The sequence below is a fragment of the Polypterus senegalus genome, chromosome 1, assembly GCF_016835505.1.
Source record: "Polypterus senegalus isolate Bchr_013 chromosome 1, ASM1683550v1, whole genome shotgun sequence".
Lineage (NCBI taxonomy): Eukaryota > Metazoa > Chordata > Cladistia > Polypteriformes > Polypteridae > Polypterus > Polypterus senegalus.
In genome coordinates this window covers 148,233,967-148,259,451 of record NC_053154.1, presented here as the reverse complement: position 1 = coordinate 148,259,451, position 25,485 = coordinate 148,233,967, and the positions used below count along the sequence as shown (strand labels likewise).

General features: G+C 36.0%; 1 protein-coding gene across 1 annotated transcript in view; it reads left to right on the top strand.

The window, feature by feature from the left end:
- The window catches only part of gk5 (glycerol kinase 5), a 135,855-nt gene that overhangs the window by 14,764 nt on the left and 95,606 nt on the right, over window positions 1–25,485 (top strand). Inside the window, exon 4 of the mRNA XM_039760358.1 lies at window positions 12,052–12,145. Coding sequence (XP_039616292.1) covers window positions 12,052–12,145 — 94 coding nt within the window. The remainder of the gene's footprint in view (window positions 1–12,051; window positions 12,146–25,485) is intronic.

The window sequence follows — 25,485 nt, the reverse complement described above, 5'->3', positions numbered from 1 at the left end:
CATGTAGAGCAACACTGATCAAAACAAACCTTAAAGGTCCATCCAAAAGTCAGAAAACATGAGATCCTGTAAAATAAATCCTTCACTATAATCACTATAATATTATTATTATTGTCAGAAATCATGAGATCCAGTGAAAATACTAATGGTGAAAGATTTAATGGAAGAAAAATTGCAAACCATCTTCACAGATCAGAAATAAAAAAAGATGTGCCAGCTGCCTTAAGCCCAACTTTATAAAATGCTATGTGGCATGTCGAGTCAGTGCCCCAGCGATTGAAATTCTGTGCTGGATTTATTTATTTATTTACTAGCAGAATACCCGCGCTTCGCAGCGGAGAAGTAGTGTGTTAAAGAAGGAAAGAGAAAGAAAAGGAAACATTTTGAAAATAACGTAACATGATTGTCAATGTAATTGTTTTGTCACTGTTATGAGTGTCGCTGTGAGATATATATATATATATATAGCAAAATACCAGCTTGCGATGTCATGTGTTAAAGAAGTTATGAAAAAGAAAAGGAAACATTTTAAAAATAATGTAACATGATTATCAAAGTAATTGTTTTGTGTATTTGGTGGGAGCGTCACAAAGTTGTTTTCGGTAGCTGCATCAGAAAATGTACCACGACATCTGACACGCCTCCTTTTTACTGTTTTCTCACAGCTTGGATTGCTGCTGTCATATATATATATATATATATATATATATATATATATATATATATATATATATATATATATATATACACATACATATAAATATACTTATCTACATCATATAGACACATACATACACACACACAAATTATATATATATATATATATATATATATATATATATATATATATATATATATATATATATACATATATATATATATATATATATATATATATATACACATACATATACTTGTTTGTATGTGTCTATATGCGTGTGTATAGCTTTGGTAACTGAGTGCAAGGGAAAAATAATAAAATATAGTCTATAAATTATAAATTTATAAATTATATAAATTATAAATTTATAGTCTATAAATTATTAAACAGTAAAACATTAACGTTTTAAGAAGTACAGGTACATTGAGCACTACTGGAGTGGTTGGGGTAAACTACATTTTAAAGACGGTGTAAAACAACAGGTAAGTAACTAACAGCAGCTAAAATGTATATGGATCATCTCTCGGTAGTAGATCCCTTTTGAAAGGCTACGACGGCTGTGGTATAGAAATTACATTTTCTATGTGAGCGTTCAAATTTGTGCCTCTGGTAATGTGCCTTACCGGCATTTAAAGAAAATTAGTTTTGTGTCCTCTGCAGTGTTAAGAGAAAGGCTTTGGTTTGGGATAAAAGGAAAAAGGTGTAAAGAAAGGAAAGTTGCCTTTTTCTTTTATATAGTATAGAGATGTGTTAAGCTGGCGTTATGATGCCTTTTGGGGACAGTCGCGGTGGGTCTTGTGTAGACTGGTGAGGCGTCCCGCCATTAATCGGCTGTGATGGCACTGTCAGTCCTCCACTCGTATGCGTGTCTTCATAATCCGAGCTGAGGACCTCATAATCATATCGTGCAAAAGAAAGTGTGAATCGCCTTAATATTATTTTGCCGTGGTGTAGAAAAGGGGTCCGTGTTTGCACTTGTCTGGGCTATAGCGCAGGGGAGGATGAAAAAATTAAAAGTGCTCACTTTGACTTAAGGCAGAAGCGCAGTCAGCGTCTCAAAGGCGGCACAGCTATGCAGCGCTGGCTGCTCGACTTTTGCTGGGCAGGAGACCCCTTTTGTACACACGTTCATGATATCAAAAGTCTCAGCTCTCTTTGGAGGTAATTCATATATTATATATATAGCAAAATACCCGCCTACAGCGGAGAAGTAGTGTGTTAAAAGTAATGAAAAGAAAAGGAAACATTTTAATAATAGCGTAACATGATTGACATTGTCATGAGTGTTGCTGTCATATATATTCCTGCCTAAATAAGTCACCCTCGCTTTGCTCTTACTTTTTTACCGTTCATTTAATCATGGCTAGTGGCGGAAAAATTATAAAATGGAAGGAGGATGGCTTTACCAAAACAATTATTGATGGCGAATCGATTATTCATAAAGCTTGAATTGGTGATCTGTTTTCTGTGTTAACCTCATATTTTTCATACTTCTTCTCAAACTAAGGTGGTGCGAGGGTAAAATGAATCGGGATGCTGATCAATGTAATGGTGTACCAGGAAATCATGCATTGACAAAAGCTCCCCTTTGCTTGTAATGCAAAGTGTGATTAAATGCATTATTTTTAGCGTTATGGAGCACATGCATCGAAGCTTCTCAGCTGTGCTTGTGCTAAGAAAAGGAAAGATTTTAAAAATAGCGTAACACGATTGTCAATGTAACCTTTTGTAAGTAGTGCCTGGAGGATTCAGTGTGGAGAAACTCTAGAGACAGCGTGTGTATTAACTTGTGGATTTTTCTGTGAGTATTTGGTGGCAGTCTGACGAAGTTGCTTAAGAAGACGGCGTTAACTGAGCTCAGCTCAGAGCGAAATGAGGTAAATGGGAGGGAGATGATGGCGTGACTCCCCACCCTCCTTAACTTTCAATCCCCCACAAACACAGTCTCTCGGAATTTGCATAAGCACACCCCTTCACCTACAATTTTAACTTAGTTACAAAGTGATCAAAACTCGTTTATATCCTCGTCCTCTCATTAAACTTGTATCCCGCATTACCTGTGGGCATGTGAAACGCCAGCGGTAGCCTGTCTATGAACTTAATTTAAAGTTTAGGTTTACACCTTGCTTTCTTTCCGAGGTAGCAGCACTCATGAATATGGTAGTATATGTCACTCGCTCGCTTCTTATTGTTTCGCTGCCTTCTCAATTATATAATGCATGTTTTCTTAAGCGCTTTTTGGAGGTCTTCCTGGTTTTCTACGCTGCGTTGACAGTCAGTTCACGTGATTACGTGGGAGGCGTGATGATGTCACACGAAACTCCGCCCCCACGTCTTTCCAGCTCAGCTCCATTACAGTTAATGGAGAAAAATACCTTCCAGTTATGACCATTAGGCGTAGAATTTCGAAATGAAACCTGCCCAACTTTTGTAAGTAAGCTGTAAGGAATGAGCCTGCCAAATTTCAGCCTTCTACCTACACGGGAAGTTGGAGAATTAGTGATGAGTGAGTGAGTGAGTGAGGGCTTTGCCTTTTATTAGTATAGATTTATTCATATACATTTTGCTACTTTGTAGTCCATTTGTTGGTTTCAGTTTCAGTACATAAAGGCAGACATCTGATAGACTGCTACCTATGCAGCTCCACTACTGCTTCTCCCACAGCTTCTATGCAGAGTGTATCATTCTGTGGTTGGTAGTGCTGCCACAAATATGTGTTAAACAAAGGGTCTTTGCAGCCTGTAGTGGCTGCTTTTGGCAGTTTTTGAACATCATTACGCTATAGTGTTTTCCTATTGCCTACAGCCGTATGTAGGAATGGCCTCAACCAGTCAGCTGTAAATTGGCACATCACTTTTTTTGACAAGCAATTGTCAAAAAAACACAGAAGTATAACCTGAAACCCTTGCTTTGTGAACCTGAAGTTGAATATATCCCTTGGCTGTGAGTGAAAGTGCATCCATCCTTGAATGTCTTTTTGAATGGTGAACTCATCATAGGTCCAAGTGAAAGTTACATTAGATCAGATACACTTTATTAATTCCAAGGGAAACTTTAAAAGCATCCAACAGCAGAAACATAAAAACAAATATATAGATTCACAGGATAAATAATACATTCAGTCAGTAAATAAATAAATGAATATTTTGCAGAAATTACAATATTAATTTAGAGAATCAGCATTTAGTTTGGGATGTCAAAAGGGAGCTGTAAGAGCCATTTTCCTAGTTATATAAGATTCATAAATATTTTACAAGATGACAAGGCATAATCTATAGGAGGTTCCTAAAACCCCCATAAGTTGAGCAAAATTGGTATATTCTAGCTATTTTTATCTACTCTGACTAAACATTATTCTTCATTTAGTGACCAGCCTTGTCATGTGTAAGGTGTAGAAGGCATATGGTTTTAAACCATGCCTGTGCACGTGCCTCTCATGCCTACGGGCCTTTTGAGTGTGTGAAGTAACTCGTTAAACAGCACTTATTTAAGTGAGTAGCAGTACGAAGAAGAAGCTAAGAATCTTTAAATATATAAGAAGTTAAGAATCTTTAAGTAAAGAAGAAGAAAGAACTTTTAAGTACAGAAATAACTAAAGTTTTGCAAGAAAAGCTAAGTTTAGAGAAGATACATTTTTCCTTTTTTTTTACCTTTTATTCTATGTGTGTAACTACTTTTTTCTTGTGTGGATTATTTGCTTTTAATTTTCACTAAATATTTTTAAAATGAACTTTTGGACCGAGAGATTTCTTTCAGCACGCGTTTTACCTGTGTTTGATCTCGCCTTATACTTCAGCGGCTACACTAAAGTTTAAAACCTGCCTAAGATTGAAAGCTTGAAAATTGCCGTGGATTAAAAGAAAGTAACCTGCATGTTCTAAGCCTGAAATCGGACTGCGACAAAAGAAAGCAAAGACAACTTGAAAAGATCCGACAGGTACCTTTAATCTTTGTCTTTGATCGGAATAGGACATATTTGAGAATTGCTAGTGCTCCTCTCGAGACTGTATAAATTATAGAGGAGCTTAAGTGCCTTGTGGGATCGTCATGGCGTCTGAATCCAGAAGCCAGAAGAAATATCAAATGCCTAGTGAAAGTCGCATTGAATATGACATCACAAAGGACCATCTCCAGGACGACAGAAAGCCGTTTGATTCAGTAACAACTAACTTTCAGTTGGAAATAGACTACAAATACAAACAATTATATTGTCTGATGAAGATCGTAATGGGTTTACAATCAAATTAATTTAACTGGACCAGAACCAGAAGATGACAAATGGACAAAATGTTAAAACAAGAACTACAGATTACCCTGCAAGAGTCAATCTTTTGGACTGACAGCACCACAGTACTAAGGTATATTGCAAATGAGTACACACTACAAATCTTTGTTGCCAACAGTATCGCGGTGATAAGAGAGCACACACAACCCTTGCAATGGAGGCATGTCACATCTGCACAAAATCCTGTGGATCAGGCATCAAGAGGATCGACAATAGAAAGCTTCATCAAAAGTAAGACTTGGATACAAAGCCCAAACTTCCTGCTACAGCCATGAATAGCCTACGAGACCGGACGAAGTGGACCTGTCTAATAACGACGATCTGGAAATCAAAAGGTATGTAGTGAATTTTGCAAGTGTGGAAGAAAAAATCAATCCAGTTAAAAGACTTGTAGAGTACTACTCAAAATGGTACAATTTAAAGAAGCAATAGCTTGGTTCCTTAGGTTCAAAGAAGTGCTACAGCATCTGAAAGAAGAGAGAAAGGCTATATACATATACAATTAGTCAATCTGGCCACAGCCCGGAGAAACAAAAAACACTAATCACAGAACATATGAATGAATACAAATAGACAATAAGTCTAAAGCCACTGTCTCTAAATGACTTGTCTAAAGCAGAAGATGAACTTATTCGCCTTAGTCAACTACAAGCTTACCCAAAGGAGGTTAAAGTCTTGCACAAAGATCAGCGTATAAAGAAAGGTAGTAATAAATCAAACTGGACCCAGTACAGCAAGAAGGAATATTGAGAGTTGGAGGAAGACTCCGGAAATCAGCTATGCCAGAAGAGACAAAACAATTTTTCAGAAGAATTCATATATTGCTGTTCTCATTATGCAACAAGTTCATAAAGAAATTGGACATTGTAGGTGTAATTACAAGATGCTACACCCTAAAACTTCTGGGTAAAGGGTCAAGTCATCAAGACAATGCCAGATGCAAAAGGGGCAGTCAGAAGAGTTTGTGTACAGACCAAGACCAGCACACTGGACAGACCTGTGAACAAACTGTGCCTGCTCCAAGAAGCAGGAAATGATTGAAATGACTCCTTTTTTTTAATTGTGTTTTTTTCTTATAGTGGGATTTAAGGTTTAAGTTTCTTAAGTTTGGTTTAAGTTCGGTAAGAAGGCTCTTATTAAGTAATGTTAAAGTAATTGATTTCTGCCTTAGCATAAACAATTAGGGCCGGATGTGTAAGAGCCATTTTCCTAGTTATATAAGATTCATAAATATTTTACAAGATGACAATGCATAATCTATGGGAGGTTCCTAAAACCCCCATAAGTTGAGTAAAATTGGTATATTCTAGCTATTTCTGTCTGCTCTAACTAAACCTTATTCTTCAGTTAGTGACCAGCCTTGCCATGTGTAGAAGGCATATGGTTTTAAACCGTGCCTGTGCCTACAGGCCTTTTGAGTGTGTGAAGTAACTCGTAAAACAGCACTTAATTAAGTGCGTAACCGTACATCTAAAGCATATAGAAGAAGAAGCAAAGAATCTTTAAGTAAAGAAGAAGTAAAGAAATTTTAAGTACAGAAATAACTAATGATTCGCAAGAAAAGCTAAGTTTAGACAAGATACAAAATTTTCCATTTTTTTACCTTTTATTCTACGTGTGTAACTACTTTTTTCTTTATTCTTGTGTGGGTTATTTGCTTTTAACTTTCACTAAATGTTTTTAAAACAAACTTTTGGACTGAGAGGTTTCTTCCGGCACGTGTTTTACCCGTGCTTGATCTCGCCGTATAATTCGGTGGCTACAGGAGCTTTGAATTGCTTCTTAGCAGCAGGTAGAAAAGACACCCAGAGATGGTTCTTAGCACACCTTAGTGGAATGAGCCTGTGGCTAAAGTTGCTCCAAGAGGAATGTTTGTTTGATGATGGTATGCAGTTTTGCCACCATCCTCTTTTCCACCCCGTCTTGCTAATTATTTGAGAATTATGACCAAAATCAATATCTCTGGTGTTAGTAAAGTTAAGTTTGTATTCCTTAGGCTATTGTAATATGTAATAAATATGCTATGATCATTAGGTTTCTCAAAGATGCTCAAAGACTGAAAGTTTTCTCAAAGATGTTTCATATATATTGGTATCCATATATAATTTAGTCAGGTGTCATTAAAATTTGTATCTAAAGTCCATTCAAATTTATATGTGCAGCATAGCAGACTGAAGCTACTAACTTGTAGTTTTGAAACTGGCTTCTTGTAATAACAAACGAGAAGTTTTTATGACCCAACAAGAAGCTGATAACCTCCCAAAAATAGCTGAGACTAGTATGTACTTCATGATCTGGAAATTGTGTAGGGGAAGTACTGCTTTAGGTTAATTCTAGCAAATCAGCAGGACCAGATAGCATTTATCCCAGAGTGCTGAATGAAGTTACTAAGTGCATATATAAACTTTTGGCACACATTTTTTGAAAATCTCTGCATACTGGGAACAATTCTAAAAGATCGAAGACTAACAAATATCTTAACTCAATGTATGGAAAGGTTGATTAGGTTGACCCATGCAACTGCAGGGTGTGACAGATAAGGGCGCTCTCACTCCCTTGAACCCTCAGACACCACGTTAAACACCAGGTAAAAAGTCCAATAATTATTTATAATACTAATAATGTGCACAAAGCACCACCACTCCACTATACTTAATAACAAAACCAATAATCAAATAAACAATCATCCAATCTCCCAGACGCTTAGCCACCCTACCTCCCAACTCAGCTCATCTGTCTGGGATCTCCCACAGTCCATTATAGTCCTCGACCCGGTAAAAACTTCTCTCTTACTTCAGCCCGGAAGTATATCATTTCTTCTGTTTCTGAGATTGTGAATTACTTCCAGGCTATAAGGAAAGTACAAGTCCCTGGGCCTCCCTGCCAAGGTTATTATAGTTAACGAAAACTAAAATCAAAACTGAAACTGTTATTTAAAAAAAAAAAAAAATTTGTAAACTGAAATAAAATAATTAACAAAACTGAAATGAAAAACTAAATCTAAACGAAACTATTAAAGTAGCTGGAAAGACTAACTGAAATAAAATAATAATTTACTAAAATATTTTTAGTTTTCGTTTTTGAATGAATATTCTTACTGTTAATCTTTAAACCTTTGTAAGTTTTAACTCTAAAACCGAGTCATCCACCATGAGTCGCCCGCACATATTCATCCAGTGAACGGCGGCTGTTCACACAGCATTTGCGGTGACGAGTGAGCTGAGTGCGGGTGCGTAAAGCGTGAGAAATAGAAAGTGATTTGTGTGCCGGCTTTCTTTGTGCTTGTTGTATATCAAGATGTAATTCAAATGGCTGAAATCAGAATGTGCTGGTCAACAAAATGTTTACGATTTGGATAGAAAAATCACGAGTGCGTAACGTTTCAGTTTATTTCTCAATTGTCTGCTTTTTGTTGGCAGCAATTCACCTGCCACTTCGCACAGGAGAAATTGTTTTTACTTTCTCATATACGAAGTATAGAGAAGGTATAGTAATTATGAAAAAATTCGACCTCAATATTTTGATGAATCTTAACGTTATAGACTAACCAGTGTCCAACAATACTGTTTTTTGGAAATTTGTGTGCGTGTGTCTGTGTGTATACACGATAACTCAAAAACGCAACTAGATAGATGGATGAAGTTTGGCATGTGATTGTTACACCATAATTGCTGATCTGTATTAACTTTTGGGCCAAATCCATCACCCGGAAGTGGTACTTTACCGGAACACATACTCGATGTTTTTTATTTATGCTGCAAAGTCCGATTTATTCAACTTTACTTTTATAATAATTGTTCAATATATTATTAATTTGATTTGTTGTTGATGGTTCCTTAATGTACATAATATAAAAATATAATCATTGTCTTGCGGTTTACTCTTCAAATATCCATCCCCATATCTGAGTATACAAGAAAGTTGAGGGGAGACCACTCCGGTTTTTGAAAATAAAATGCCACTAATCGAGATACTGACTAGGTCATCATACAAGATCAGCATATTGTTACTTACCAATCACTTTTGCTTTAAAAACATTGTTTAACAATGAAGCGAAGCACACAAAGGTAGAGCCTGACAAGTGATGAAAAACTACTAATGGGTTTTTATATTTATTCCATATTTATTAATTTATCATTTTTAGTTCATATTCACAACTCAAAATACCTGATATTGTGAAAGTAATTCATTAGCAGAATTATATTTTTAAATATTTGTCTCCCTTTTTTCAATGTTTTCTCTCTCTCTCTCAAAATAGATAGTTGAAATATCATATTTTTTTTGTTTTTAACATCAGCCATATCATACAAATTGCATACCAGGGATTTTTCCTGCCTTACATCTAATCCTGCTGCGGTAGACTCCAGGTTTCCTGCAATCCTAATCTGGATAAACAGGTTTAGATATGTATATGTTTTTCTAAATCTCAGACGCTGTCTCTGTTGTTTTGTGCCTGTCCATACCCTTATTACCTGCTCTTGCTCTGCTCATTATGGGTTTACTGGTGGGCACTTATGGTGGGCTATTCAAGACTCACCAACCCTAACCTTGACACTGCATGCTTGTTGTTCTTTGTTTCCCTCAATACAGCTAAGTGGGGTCTGCACACTGACTCAAGTCTAAGAGCCCTGTTCTTCCTAAGCCCCTGTGATTTTCAAGAAAAAATATTTTAAAAATTATAAAATTGTGTAAAATCGTTCATATTCACTGTCTAGTTTTGATTATACTTGTTTTTATCAGACAAAAACAAAACCAGATAGTAAACCAGGCAGTATAGTAAGCTTCCACTGACATTAAACTCATCCAAATCTGTTAAGTGTCCAGTTCTGTCTGATTGTGACACAAAACTAGGCGCTCCATGCCATAATTACTAAAACTAAAACTGAAACTAATATATATAAAATTAAAATAGAAATGTCTTTGTGAAATAAAAACTAAACTAAAACTAAAAATACATGATGAAGGAAAACTAAAACTAAACTGAATTTCCAAGTAAGGTCAGAAAAAATATAGAAATAAAAACTAATATAAAAAGGCAAAACTATAATAACCTTGCTCCCTGCAGTGTCCTCCGGTGGCCCCCATGGTATCCAGCAAGGCTGTGATGAAAGACTCCAAGTTCCATGATGCCCTGCTGGAATTCGGGGCCCTTCCATGTTGTAGGGATGGCTCCATCTGGCGGTTTGGGGGTGTTGGCCGGGATACACTGCCGGCAATTCCTCACAAGGCCAATAAGCTTAATTTGCTTCATAGTTAAATTAATGGAAGCAATTATTAAGGAAACGTTCATGATGCAGCACATATATAGAGCAAATCTGAATTCTTTGTGTAGTTGGGTATAAAATTGGCTTAAACACAAAAAGAAAAGGGTGAGGGCAGCTTTTTCAGAATTAGGTGATGTTAAAAGTAGTACCCCCTCAGGGTTAAGTGATGGGGTAGCTGCTCATTTTAATATACATAAACGATCTGGACAAGAATATAATCAGTAAGCTGGATATGTTTGCAGATGAATACCAAATTAGGTGGAAGGGCAGATAATATGATTGTTACAGAGAAACGTGGATGGCATACACACTTGGGCATATTAACACCAAATGAAATTTAATGTTTGTAAATGTAAGGTATTATACATAGTAAATAGAAATGAATATACAGCGGGAGGTCTGAAACTTGAATGTATACCATACGGGAGGTACCTAGGAGTCCTAATGGACTCATGGCTGTCTACATCCAGACAGTGCACAGAATTGATCAAAAGCTCAAATAAGTTATGTTAAATATCACGATGTATAGAGTACGAGTCAAGCAAGGTTATGTTTACTCTATTTACAATACTAGTGACGCCTAACCTGGAATACTGTGTACAGTTTTGGGCTCCATATTACAAAAAAGACATAGCAACATTAAAGAAAGTCCAGATAAGAGAGACTAGGCTGACCCAGGATTAAAAGTTGTTAGTTATGAGAGGGGATTAAAGGAGATGAACCTTTTAAGTTAAGCAAGTGGAGGTGAACAGGTGACATGATTGAAATGTTTAAAATTTTGAAAGGGATTGATTAGTATAGCAGCTCCCAGGTATTACTTTAAAATAAATTCTGCAACAAGATAAAAGCAGGGCAGATATCTCTGAAATGTTTTTCGTCACACAACAAACCATAGACACATTGAACAAATTATCCAGTTGTGTGGTGGAGATTGAGACTTTCGGGAACTTCAAATCTCAACTTTTTTCTCATGTTTTTTTGGATGCAGTAGGTGAATAGGATGGACAAACTTACTGGGCTGATTGGGCTGTTCTTGTAAAAATCTTTCACATGTTCTAATTCTGGCCTGCATTGTTTTTGCAATTAGGATAGTCTAGATCTAACTATGCAGATCTAGATCTTCTGGATGACTTTGATTTATGTAGGGACGATTCCAGTTCAGCTTGAAGATGATTGTTCATGTCGTCAGTTTGCACACTTCTCGATGGTCCGGGATTTTTCGGGTGATTTTCTATATAATAAACTAAATAAGTTCTAGTGTAATGAAAATTGCATAATTAGATTTGGAACACCCTATACATACCTAACAAGGGAGAATGAGAAAGAAAATCCAGAAAACCTGGAGGAATTGCATGTGATTTTATTTATTTTAATACATTGTTCATCATTCTGATGTTTATCTCAACCTTGTAGCCTCTTTCACATGGTAGTAGTTTATCAGTTATGTATTTTTTTATAGATAACTTGAACTCTTTTTCTAAACCTTGACAATGAAACATGTTGCTGAGAGATTGAAGTGACATCATGTCACTTTGGAATAAATTATGCAAGTGAAATTAGGTAATCTTACACTATAACTGGACCCAAATAAGATGCTCTGATGGTATGCTGAAAAAGTGAACTGACATTGTACAGTAGATTGTATTTTTTTTTAATAGTAAATCTACTATGAGCAAGCCTAGCAAAAGGGAAACCAATGGGAAAGTGTTCTGATTGTTAATTACTTTTTTATTTTATGTGTTTGCCTTTAAGGAGGGAGGTTGTTGGAGATGCCTTTGTTAGTCATTGGTTTATATTTGTTGTTTTAATATCATTTATCAAAAAATTCTGCATTTTTGCAGAGAAACCAGGAAACCTTTTCACAACTTTATTAGCTGGCAGGACCTCCGAGCAACTGAGCTAGTGAAGTCTTGGAACAGTTCGTACTTAATGAAGGTAAGTTGTGCATGCTCTATACAAGGAATTTTAGTGAAGTTCTAGGAATCCTCATTTATCATCAGTTTATATCAAGAGTTCCCAAAGTGGTCGATATCGACCCCCTGGGGTCGATTTGAACTTTCTAGGGGTCAGTAGTTTCAATAAAAATATTTGGGGGTCGAAGACAGCAAAAATAGACCCCCTTACTACTGCTATTTGTTTGTTACTTCAAAATATCTATGATTACCTAATTAAGAAGTAAAATAATTCAAAAAAGCACTTTTTCGATAAAAACACATCACGTACCAAACTTGTGAATGAAAAAGTAAAATGTGTCATTAAAAGAGTCACACATAAGAATGTATGAAAATACATGTAGCACAAACATGTCTGTGCATTGTCTTATCAAACATATCAAAGCAAGTGTGGACATGAAAAACTGTTGCATATCCACACTTGCTCACGGTGGGACAAGATGACGGATATTCAATATTAGCAGAATCTATCAGCCTTGTACGGTCATGCTTTCATAAAACACTATAAATTGGTTCGTTTGATATGACATACTTATTTGTGATTTGAGCTTTGAATATAATTATTTATTGCGGAGCAGTACTATGAAAAAGAAAATCAGAGGACACAGTTTATTTACTCGAGTTTGAACAAAAATCTTCTGTTTCAAGTAAGTACATACTTTATTGTTTTGTTTTTTTTTATCACAGGGGCTGTTGAAATTGTTTGTTAATAAAAGTTTTTATTTCTTCAGATAATAATATGACTGAACCAAAAAAGAAATGCAGACAGAACCTCTTGGACCATTTGTACTTATTTTGAATTTACATATTTATTTCATAAATGTCAAAAATGTAAAAAAAAAACTCTGCTCGTATTTTTTTGCTTTAATTTTCGTTAGTGCAGGTTTTGATATTAAATGTTGCACAAGATAATGCCATATTCCGTAGTCCTTTTATCTTTTTCAATCATTAATTACAAGTGATTAAAATGAAAAGTGTGATATCTAGTGAAATATTTAATATTGAGTATTGTACAAATTTATTAATTTCAGTAAGTAAAGTAAATGACTACGGGGGCGACGGTTTTAAAAGTTTTTGGTAAAGGGGTCTGTGGCCGAAAAAAGTTTGGGAACTCTTGGTTTATATCCTTCAGTATCTGTTATTAATGGTATCATTTGCTTATACTTTATTGCTAAAATGGAGTTAGAAGAATTATAATGATACTGCAGAAGGGTTTTACCTTGTGGCTGTACAGTACCAAAGAAACAGCATTTTGTATTTAAGATGACATTTTGGTGTGTTAAAGGAGTTTCCTCATTGTGATAATGCCCCTCTGAATGCCCTGTTTATTGGGATTAATTTTGATATATTTTTGCTTTATTAAGTCTTTAGCATAAATATTTTAGTTGGATATATGTGTATTTTTGATGAACATCAGTCATTTTGTTAATAAAAAAACTTTTCTCTTTCAGCAGCAATAGCATAACATTCTTAAACCAACTTAATCTAATTTATGGTCCATCAGAGGCCCCACTTGCTCATACTCTGTTACAATGGGCGGTTAATCTAACTAGTACATCTTTGGGGATGTGAAAGTGAAACACCAATTTAAAGTCTGCACATTCTTCAAGTGCATACATGAACGAAGACCAAGAGTGCCAGCCAACCTCAGAGTGCTAGATCTCTGAAGTGACAATCCTACCCACTGCACTCCAAGCAACAACCTATTTCTAACTTGACATATTTAATTTTACATATTTCATAATGATTTTTTCCTCCAGTTTGGTTATATATTAATTAGGATCATAGAATTAAGTAGTTAGTGGTGTACGATATTAAAAGGTGAAGAGTAGTAACCACAAAATCAGGTTGGTTCCCAATTTGTTAGTACTGTTGCATAAGTCACCAACATTATTTGCACTACTTTTAAATGTGACTTGTATCTTTATTGTTCTGAACAAAAATGTTAATGCTTATGTGTAAATTATGAAAGTAAATATAGTAAAGAGTTTTTAAAAGAGTTTGTGTTGTATCAAATTAATAAAATCCTCAGAGAGCCCATAAAGTTGTTCTATTGAACAAGTGAAACACTTGCTTTAATATTGGATTAACATGGTAAATAGTAGTATCTTACATCTTAAAGGAATAATCTACCTAAAAATGATATAAAAAAAAATGTTACTTACCCTATGTACTTTGTAGTGGTGACTGAGAAAAAAAAAGTTAATTCTTATGCAGAATATAGAGAATTTTATGGCATGGCTAAACTCTGGTGTCCAGTGCTATGCAATGTCAAACGATGTACAAATAAAATCTTTTGTTACTTGTGTCTAGTGTTGATTATCAAAATTTGTCAAAGCTTTTTTTTTTTTCAGTGAATATACTGTGTTTGCCAAATATTTTCCTGGTAATGAGCCATGCGGTGCATTTAGGCATTTCTCCCCCCAAGCGTCCCATGATGCTTTATGAGGTCAGCATTACATCACTAAGCTGTAGCAGCCATGCGCAGACCTTTCACACGTCTGCTCTAACTTTGTTGCCAACATGTCCATCGCTGGGTTGTAAGCACACAACGAAAAAAAAATGCTGCTTCAGCTACTGAGATGTGCTGAAACCAAAGCCTCCTGCCAACCTTTCCCTTCAAAACGCATGCCAGTGCTATGTGATAATTTTTCCCGTCTCTAACCACACTCATTTCTTCCACGCTGATCCCTGTGCAAAGCAGCTTAACACCACAAAGCTAATTATGCATACACATTAGCTATGTGATCAGCAACAATCTTAAAACAAGCCTTAAAGGAGAACCCCTCCCCTCATCAAAAAACACAGGACACACTGTGGAAAAAATGAAAGCAAAGGATTTATGCTACCTTACAACTCAGATCATATATTTGGCCATAATAGTCGGTCAGGCACAGTTGGCAGAGTTTTCCCTAGCCTTCAGGGACACTTAAAAGACCATTGCACCATTATAGTTCACTTAAAATGAGTCCAGTTTCTCCTTACTCTTTGATTTCAATGAATTTCGCTGAGATTGATAAAGTCTGTGAAAATTTCTACTGAACTTGTGGTGAAGTAAATTCAATGGGGATGGCATGTCTATCATCCAGTTGCTTACTCAGAACATGCAAAACAAATGTTTTTTTCCAATAAAATATTATTTAATATTAAAATATAAGATTACATTTTTTTTGCCACCACTACAAATTATATGGTGTAAGTAACACAAAAAATATAATTTTTAGATGTAATATTCTTTTTTAAAATGTTAAGGTTCCAGTTTATTTGTGTGGTTTTATTTTTAGAACAGACAATAATAGAGAGGACATGTGTAATAAGTCCATTATAATCATGTTTAATTGAATAATTACACAATTGCCATCAAATATAGTTGCACTTTTTATTGGTGAGAGCCCATATGAGAAAAACAGTGCTTGAAGTGAGCCAGTACGCAACCCCAACCTCCCACCCCCAACCACTATGAAACAACCCCAAAATGAATTCATTGCAGTGCCTAAATGTTCAGCCTCTAAATGACATTGTTATTTGTAATAAGTTAAAGTACAACATGAGTATGTGTTACAACTATATCTGGCTATGGCATGGGCAAATAAAAAAAGTAGAAGCTTGAACATTCTACTGACAAAAAACAAAGTAACGCTTGTGTGAACAATGTAAACAAATGAAAGTCTCAACACCAGATTCTCTGAAGCCTACGAAAAAAGTCAGAATGCCTGGTCACATTAAATTCCCTTGCAACTCTTCATCGGCGTCTTTGTTTTGCAAATGTGTCAATCAGCACGAGCAGCAGGCAGTCTGCTATCCCATTGCCCAACGACTCCGCTGAAGTCAGTCAAAAAGTTTTCCCAGCTCAAGTCTGTTTTACCTGGGTGTGAGGTGTCTGGAATTGTAAATAATATATCATTATTTGGAATATTACTTTTCATCTACGTTCCGTGCATACAATGATCTCGGTAAATGTAGGATGACGGGAAATGCAAGGCAAGGAATGTTGAACGCATAACTAAAACAGAAACATTTTTCATGTTATAGTAATAATGACAAAATGCTGACGTGAAGTGTATAATGTGTGAAGACTGAAGTTGAAATATCAAATGACCACTATCATAAAAGACATAACAAAACAAGTGTGCTTTTATTTGAGAATATAATCAAAGAAAAATAAATTATTCAATTTACATGTTGCTGTCAATGTGTAAAAAACGAAACCTAAATATCAATTGACACAACCTAAACATGTCTGATTGGCTATTCAAATATAATAAAACTAGCAAAATACCCGCGCTTCGCAGCGGCAAAGTACTGCCTTAAAATTTTTATTAAGAAGAAAATTAAACCTTTTTAAACTGAGGGAAAATATACCAATAATTATTTGTTAAGGATCTCTTTGTATACCACATTGTGAGTTCAGCCCTCCGATTGTAATATGACCAAGCTGTGCGCTGAGCTTACTCTTGAGCATGCAACGTACAGTTGGCCATATGAACAATCTTGTTTCAAATCCCACAGCTTGGATTGCTGCTGTCATAATCGGTTTGAGTTTCATGGTTTGTTTCAATTACGACAGTATTTGTAGGACTTGTGTTGAAGAGACATTCGTCATCTGTCAAGTGTTGTAAGTATACAACCAGTTTCATCGATAACTTCACATCCAGCTTTTGAGAGCTTAAACATTCATAAACATTAAAGTGTCCACTACTGAAATCGTCACCTGTGAATCTAAGATGTTTAAGAGGCATTGGTGGTTGTCGAAAGGTGTAAAATATTTGGCCATTTCGGTACACTTGAAAGCGACAAACGAACAATTCAGCGGCAGCCATCAACTCACATGCAGATCCATAGGTGAAGGGCTTAAGCATTTCACTCTTATAGTGCTCCTGTGTAATATAATTATCTCCTGTACCGTTATCAGTCCACACCTTGAACCTGTCCCAGTCATTCAATACATAAGACACAATGTTCCACCGGATACCAAGAGTGAGCCTGATATGGCCGTGCAATATGTAACAAAGAGAATGAAAAAGGTAGGTGCCATCTCCGGGCATAGAAACCACTCGGTAAGTGACAGCTCTTTGATCGATGGTGATCACCTCGATAGACATGTTAGTGGGGGTACGGTTGGAATGATAAAGGAAATGGGTACCTGAACAATGTAAAGTTAGTCTAAAATACCTACACAATAACTATAATCGTAATAAATGAACAATAAGACAGCGGAGAAGCCGTGGATTAAATAAAAAGGCTGTTGTTATCAGCAGGAAACGTGAATCCCGTGGCGAAGCAAGGAAGGGAATGTAGAGACTGGAGCGACGGACGGCCTTATATAGGCAGGCAGCCAACAACGTGGGAGGCGTTGGGATGGGGGATCCAACGTCGCCTCAAACGGTGACCGAGCTGCAGGCTATGGACGTATATATGTACGTAAGTAAGATTCAGTTAGCGTTGGGAACCCGCGTACCAAATTTCTTGAATTCATAAGTAACAAAGACCATTGAAAAGTTCAATATGGCGGCCGACAGTGGTATCATACCACCGAAATAAGTACCAAATTTCAGCCTTCTACCTACATGGGAAGTTGGAGAATTAGTGACATTGGAAACTTCAATAAGGCGGCCGACAGTGGCATCATACCACTGAAATAAGTACGTACATCGGTTTTGGTTAGCGCAGGGAAGCCACCTACCAAATTTCGTGAAAATGGGGCCATAAATAATAAAGTTCAACATGGCGAACGTTGTCAACTGTTATGACCGTTACGCGTAGAATTTTGAAATGAAACCTGCCTATCTTTTGTAAGTAAGCTGTAAGGAATGAGCCTGCAACATTTCAGCCTTCTACCTACACGGGAAGTTGGAGAATTAGTGATGAGTGAGTGAGTGTGTCAGTCAGTGAGTGAGTCAGTGAGGGCTTTGCCTTTTATTAGTATAGATTACAAAAATGGCCAAATAAGGAATGCCAAAAATGCATAGACAGCATTCCAGAAGACAGAAATACTAATTTTTCCTTTGGCATTTGAAAACTGATTCTTCTATTCCCAGAAAAGCTAAAGTTAAGTAGAGATCAAAGCTCCTCCAATGGAGGACTCCAAAGGACATGACACTGGTTCCATTTCCTTTTGAGGAGATAAAAACAAAGGGACTAAGAGGCTGCCGCTTCAGATGTCATGAAACCCACAGTTTTACTCCCATAGCAGTTTCGCCTGCTGTTTCATTTTCCTGTTCTCTCCAAAGCTGTGTCGCTACACTAATATTGCAAATAAAAATTTTATCATTAATAAAAGAAAAGTAGGTGGTGTCCTCCTGCCATCTGTTTCCACTGTTGACGATTATTATAGCATGGTCTTTTTGCAAAACATGCACGTTTCTATGAAATCAAGTGCTAAAACAAACACATTATAAGTTATAGGACAATGTAGACTATATGCTATTTAATTGTATGTGAACATTGAAACTTTTCTGAATTAACCTGAAGCCTGTGTAGACTGAGCACACACGTTTTTTCCTAACTAGCTCTTCATTTTATTTGTCATGAGGGTGTGAATGCTGTCTCAGCTGTTCCACAGTTGTACTGTATATGCTATACTGTGTCAGAAGGACAAGTAACAAAGATGGCTTCCTGATGTACTCAGCCTCAGAAAAAATAATATATGAGGATTTTGGCCGGTGTCTTGCTTCTTCCGGAGCAATCAGTGCAGAGTGATTCAAGATTAAATACGTGCAGCGATTAGTAGAACAATTAAATAGTTCTGGCTCTAGTCTCTAGCAAAGCAGATTCCTACCACCCATGAACCCCTTAAAAATACATGGACTTTTTAGTGTGTGTGTGTTTTTACACACCCCCTTCTACAATATTCAGGATGTTAATTCAGTTATGGAAAGATGATAACACTCCTTAATTATCTTTTATTAATTAAAAAAAATATATATTGGCAGGGGCACAGTGGTAGCGCTGCTGCCTTGCAGTAAGAAGACCTGGGTTTGCTTCCCAGGTCCACCTACGTGGAGTTTGCATGGCCTCCTGTGTCTGCGTGGGTTTCCTCCCACAGTCCAAAGACATGCAGGTTAGGTGCATTGGTGATCCTAAATTGTCCCTAGTGTCTGCTTGGTGTGTGTGTCCTGCAATGGGCTGGCGCCCTGCCCGGGGTTTGTTTCCTGCCTTGCGACCTGTGTTGGCTGGGATTGGCTCCAGCAGGCCTCCTTGATGCTGTATTAGGATATAGCGGGTTTGATAATGAATGGATGGATATATTGACAATAATTTGTTTGTTACGTATACAGTACACAAAAAAATTGCCCATAAAAAGTATTCACCCCTTTTAAAGTTTTCACATTTTATTGTTATACAACATTGAATCACAGTGTACTCAAGTAAATACGCCACCCAAAAATTATATATATTTTTTGTTAGATACTCCAACAGATTTATAATAATGACCAAGAAAATGTTTTAATCTCATGTTTTCATTGAGAAGGAACATGAAATTTATGGTATAATATGAGACAATTGTGCAGCAAACAATATTAAACACATCAATGGGGATGGCAGAATCCACATTTCAGTTATCTAGTTATTTGCTCACAACGTGCCAGCTACATGCATTATTTTGCTATAATATTGCTAAATAAATACTTTCAAAAAAACCCTGTGCACATCATAAATGGGAAACACAATTCACATGGGATGGTTTTTGAATTTGGCTGTTATGTGTTAACATGTGTTTAAATGTTTCTGCTGTCTTTGAATTATGTTTCGTAATTTTATGTTATTTCTGTCAGTTTTGTTTATTGTTGGCTAAGTATGTACTGTGTCTTTAAATTTACTTACGTATATCGTACATTCCATGTTCCTTGTGAGGGTAGCCCCAAGAGGTAGGGCTACCCTGATGTCACCATGTCTGAGGCCTCCATCTGGCTATTTAGGTCACAGCAGAAGGAGAGCTCAGGCATGGCATGTTTAAGTCTTTTCAGGTTGTGAGTATTGTTATTGGATTTACTGGGTTTTTGGTATTTTTCTGCCACTTTTCTTGTATTATTCTTTGAGTTAAATTTTTTGAGACTTGTATGGTGTGAGTTGCCTTTTCAGTCAACTCTTATTTGCTCTTTTGAGTGCTCATTTGTGTTAATTTTCCTGTATTGAATTAATATTTGGTGGATTGGTCTCCTCAGCCAAAGGTTTTTACAGTTTCCTTTATTTGAGATGAATTTATAAGTTTTATTTGGGACATTTTACAGTATATTTTTGAGACTTGATTCCCTTTTGGGCCTACAAAGCCTGAGGTTGGCCAGTGGAGCTGTGATTACGTTCATTGAGGTGAGGCCTTTTCCAGGAAGACAAAGGAGACCTGAAATGGCCAGAAGAGTCTTTTGGAGCCCTCCCAAATCTTTTGTTATATGGTTATGATTCAGAATCGTAACACTGTCAGATAGCATTGGAATGGTGAACGAACAGCTTTGTTCAAGTCTAGCTACAAATTCTCAGTTGGATTGAAACCACTCCAGGACATTAACATTAACATATTGGCTCTTAAGCCATTCCTACATTTCTTCATGCTTAGGTTCGTTTTGTTTCACGGAAACGAATCTTCTACTAAGGTGCAGGATTTTTGTAGATTACACCAGAGGTTCCTCTGGGATTTCCTGTATTTTGCTGCATTTGTTTTGCCTACTGTTCTCACAGACAATCATTACTATGGTATGATGTTGTCACCACCAAGGTTCAGAGTTTGAATTATGTATGTTTGAAAATGTACATTTCTAACACCAAATATAATGTTCAGTCTGATGACCAAAATGCTCAATTTTGGTATTAGTAGACGTACCTTCTGGCAAAAAAGTGCTAGACAAAATGTCATATGTGTGGTGTTCTTCTTACAGTTACAGTTACTTCTCTATCTCCCATAAAACTGTGACTGGTGATGCACCTCGGCAGCAGTTGCGGTATGCACATGCTCTGCAAAATCATCCAATGTAGCTTGGAACTCCTTTGGAGCTATCATGGTGGCCTCCCTCACTTGTCATCTTCTTGTATGATCTCTTAGTTTTTGTACACTGTCTGCTGTAGGCAGATTTATAGCTGTGTTGTCCTCTTCATTTCTTCATGATTGATTTTAACTGGACTCCAAGGAATAATAAGTGACTTGGATATCTTCTTGTTTCCTTCTTATTGATTGCTTTTAAAACACCTTTTCACTGAATTGCTCAGAGTATTCTTTTGTCTTCAATGTGTAGCTTAGACCATGACAGTGACTAACCTCAAGTTGGATCTTTCGGATTAGGTGTATATGTGCTATAACCAATTGAAATTCTTTGACTACAGACCAGTGATCACCATTGAAATTATTATATGCTTTCTAACACCAACTGACTGCACGAGTAATGATTTTGGAGTGTCATTAAATGTTATACAGTCCTATTTAGTGATTTATTTTTGTAATTAATTAAGACCACTTTGCAGAGATCTTTTCCTACTTTGAAATTGGTCTTTTTCTGATGATCAGTGTCAAAAAAGTCAAATTCACTATGATTCAACATTGTCCTATAATAAAATATGAAAACTTTCAGGAAGGTGAGTACTTTTACTTCAGTACTGTAAATATAATTTTTTTATGACATATAAGCCTCTCATGAATTCTGGTTTTATTACTGGAGTTTCTTTTACTTAAAAGATATGAATACATTATTCCAACCTGATATATATAAATTTAGATCTTGATGTAATCCTGCTAATGTGAGACTAATTTTGAAATTATGAATAGTAGCAATCTTCTGAAATGATTGATCCTGCAACCAAAAAAAGGCAAAACACGATTAACAGGCATCAAAATAACACAAAAACTGGACCCAGACTTCACTATGTCGCCTATCATACAATCCTCACCATGAGCAGTCTGACTCCAAACTCAACAGGTGAGCTTTCCAGACTACTTATGCCTAAAATGAAGCTCAGACTGTAGAGTTCAAAATTATACCAAATTGTAATTCAAAGAATAGGGTGACCGTAAACATGTACTTTTTATGACAAAAAATACAAAGTTCTATAAGTTATTAAATAACAAAAAGCAAGAGCAAACATAAACAAGGTCAGGAAAAAGAAGGTACAAAATAATTACAAAAGACTATGTCTAAAATGACAACCCATATCTAACAAGTCCACTCCATAGTCCAAAGAAGAAATAACCAGTCCATCCGACGTTTCCAGGTTGCACCTCAGACTGTCCAGGAGCTCAGTGATGCCCTGGTCCAGATCTGGGAGGAGATCCCCCAGGACACCATCTGTTGTCTCATTAGGAGCATGCCCCGACGTTTTCAGACAAGTATACAAGCACATGGGGGCCATACAAACTATTGAGTATGATTTTCAGTTGCTGCAATTAAATTTTGGCAAAAATGGACTAGCCTGCTGCATCATTTTTTGGTTTGATTTTTCGTATGTCTTTGAATTCAGCCCTCTGTATGCTGATAATTTTCATTTCCATCAAACGATGTGGCATCCTTTCATTCCTAACAAATTGCCCAGTCCATATCAGTATGGATATTCAGCATGATTTTTTTTGTCCCATTGATGTGTTTTCAAATTGTTCCTTTAATTGTTTTGAGCAGTATATGAAATAATGTGCCTTTGAGGAGCAAGATTTTGTGTTCTTTTGATCGAGAGATGGAGCTGTGGTACCAGTTTGACACTGAGCCCGGATCGCACCTGAAAGAGACTTGTGTTTATTCTACCAGTATATGAATAAAGTTTCTCTCTCTGGAAATCCCTGAGTGTATGTGTGCAACTTTGTGTCCCCAGTGTGACAATATAAATTCAAATAGCTACGACAGCATTAAATAGTGGTATACGTATCTATTAAGTAGTTACCCAACTAGTAAACTAGTATTAGCATTCATAACTGTTAAATTTTAAGGTGTTATAGACATGAAAACCCCCCAGTGTTTCAGCAAATTGGGGGATGTTATAGTCTAGGGCGGAATTCAGTATAGAGTTTATAAAGAAAGATGTCATGTGCTACCTGATTTATTGTGCACATGCCAAATTTATTTTCTGACATTTTCTCAACAGTAACTGAGAAAAGATTATCACATCTGTAATTAGTGAATTAGAAGATAATTCAGGATATTTTCATTTTAATCAACTCTAAAGCTGTTTTGTAACATGCTTTTAAAATATGTTTTGTCAGAGAATTCCTCTGCTAGGTTTGTGACATTTTCTGTTGTAAGATTTATGTTTGCATCTTTAGCTGGTTGATTTATTTTTCACATGTGACTAAATCCTAGTGCCATAATCTTCCAAATCTGTCTCTCCTTTTATTTATTTATTTTTTTTGCATTTGTCTAAACATTGTCCATTTTATATTAATCCACTGTTTCATAACTCTTATAAAACACAAGTTGTTGTGTTGTTTTCAAATTGTGTTTTCACATGAGTGATCAGACTTTATTGCTTAGCCTGTGTGCAAATCCAGAAATAGTATATTAAATGGATCTGCAGTCTAAGTGACTGACTATGGTCCTTTCAAATAAATTACATAAGTGTTTTCACTACGTTCATCACATTTTAGGTGTTACACTAATGAACATTAGATTGGCTGCAAAAACCAAGCAAATGACACAAATTTAGCTTTGCAGATTCATATTTAGAAATATGCTTTCATTGCTTGTCCTTCTAACTGACATAATTGAAATGCTTTCTGCTTTGAAGCACTAAATAAATTTTATTTTCTTACTAAAAAAAAATGAAGCTCTCTTCATTTCTGGTGTAGACATGCCAAATAGCCACTTTGTCTGAAACTTGCTTCCATTTTTATTTGCACTGCTGATGTGCATTTTCCTCCTCACTCCATGGTATATGTATAATTATGGGTGTATGCAATGTTGCTCCCGTGGCCCTGAACTGCATAAACTTGTTAAAAGATGGATGGACTGCCAGCTGCAGACATGCTCAACACAATCAGAGAATGAATGTTAAACCTCCATTCCTTTATTGGGACTGTGTAGGGCACTGTATTTAAAAAGTGATTCATCTTACCATCATTTTATCTCTTCTACACATTTGTTACACTACAAGCTAAACTATTACATCTAGCATGTGACTGATCATACTAATTCACTGTCAAGGCACGCACAAATTTTTTTATAAGCTAACTCCTTAATGGTAGAAAAGTGGTGATAAGATTCATTCCTACAATTGCACACTAAACTTTTCCTGCCTCAAACAAAAATAATTTCAATACAAGACTTCTGTTTGTCTTTTCAACAAGTGTTGATGCAGTGCTGTCACCACTGTACAACATTTTTATATGTAGTTTTTACTCATGCTTTTGTCACTTATTATTCTGCCTTCCAGAGTACGTCATTTGCTTGCATTCCCACAAAAGTGTGATACTGTTTTTCACTCTGTCTACTTGCAGTGGAAAATGGTAGTTCCATTATATTTTTTTAAATTTTGGTAAACTTGGTACTGAAGTATTTGTTCTGGTAACATCCGCAATTGAATCATGCAAGTAAGAATTTCACTGTACTCGGTAAACCTGACAGTAATGACCTTTTAAACCTACAGTAAATGCTACAATTCAGAATTATTTTAAGCTTTGAACGTACTGTAAGTGTAACTGTGGGCCAGACTCAAAACACAGAGGAACAAATCATGCTTTATTTCCACAAATGATTATGTAGATTACTCCAGAGAGGTAAATTAATACATATAAATTTATTTTATGTTTAAATACATAAAAATGAATATAGTTAACTGAGAAGTCTTATACTTTAAATAAGCATATTCTTAATTTGGACATTTTCTGCCTCTTTTTATGCCAATAAAGCTCTCCATCCTGCTTACCATAGCACCCCTCCCCATAAAACCATAAAACAATTAAATGCACCCACTGATTTAAAAAAAATAAATCAGGCCAGATGATTGGAGACAAATGCAACTCTTTGATATGTGGTTATTTATAGTGCTGTCAGATTTGTATGCAAATTAGAACATTAGAACACTCTAGATGAGAACAGGCCATTCAGCCCAACAAAGCTCGCCAGTCTTAGCCACTTATTTCTTCCAAAACAACATCTAGTTGAGTTTTGAAAGTCCCTAAAGTCTTACTGTCTACCACACTACTTGGTAGCTTATTCCAAGTGTCTATCATTCTTTGTGTAAAGAAAAACTTCCTAATGTTTGTGAGAAATTTACCCTTAACAAGTTTCCAACTATGTCCCTGTGTTCTTGATGAACTCATTTTAAAGTTACAGTCCCGATCCACTGTACTAATTCCCTTCATAATTTTAAACACTTCAATCATGTTATCTCTTAATCTTCATTTGCTTAAAC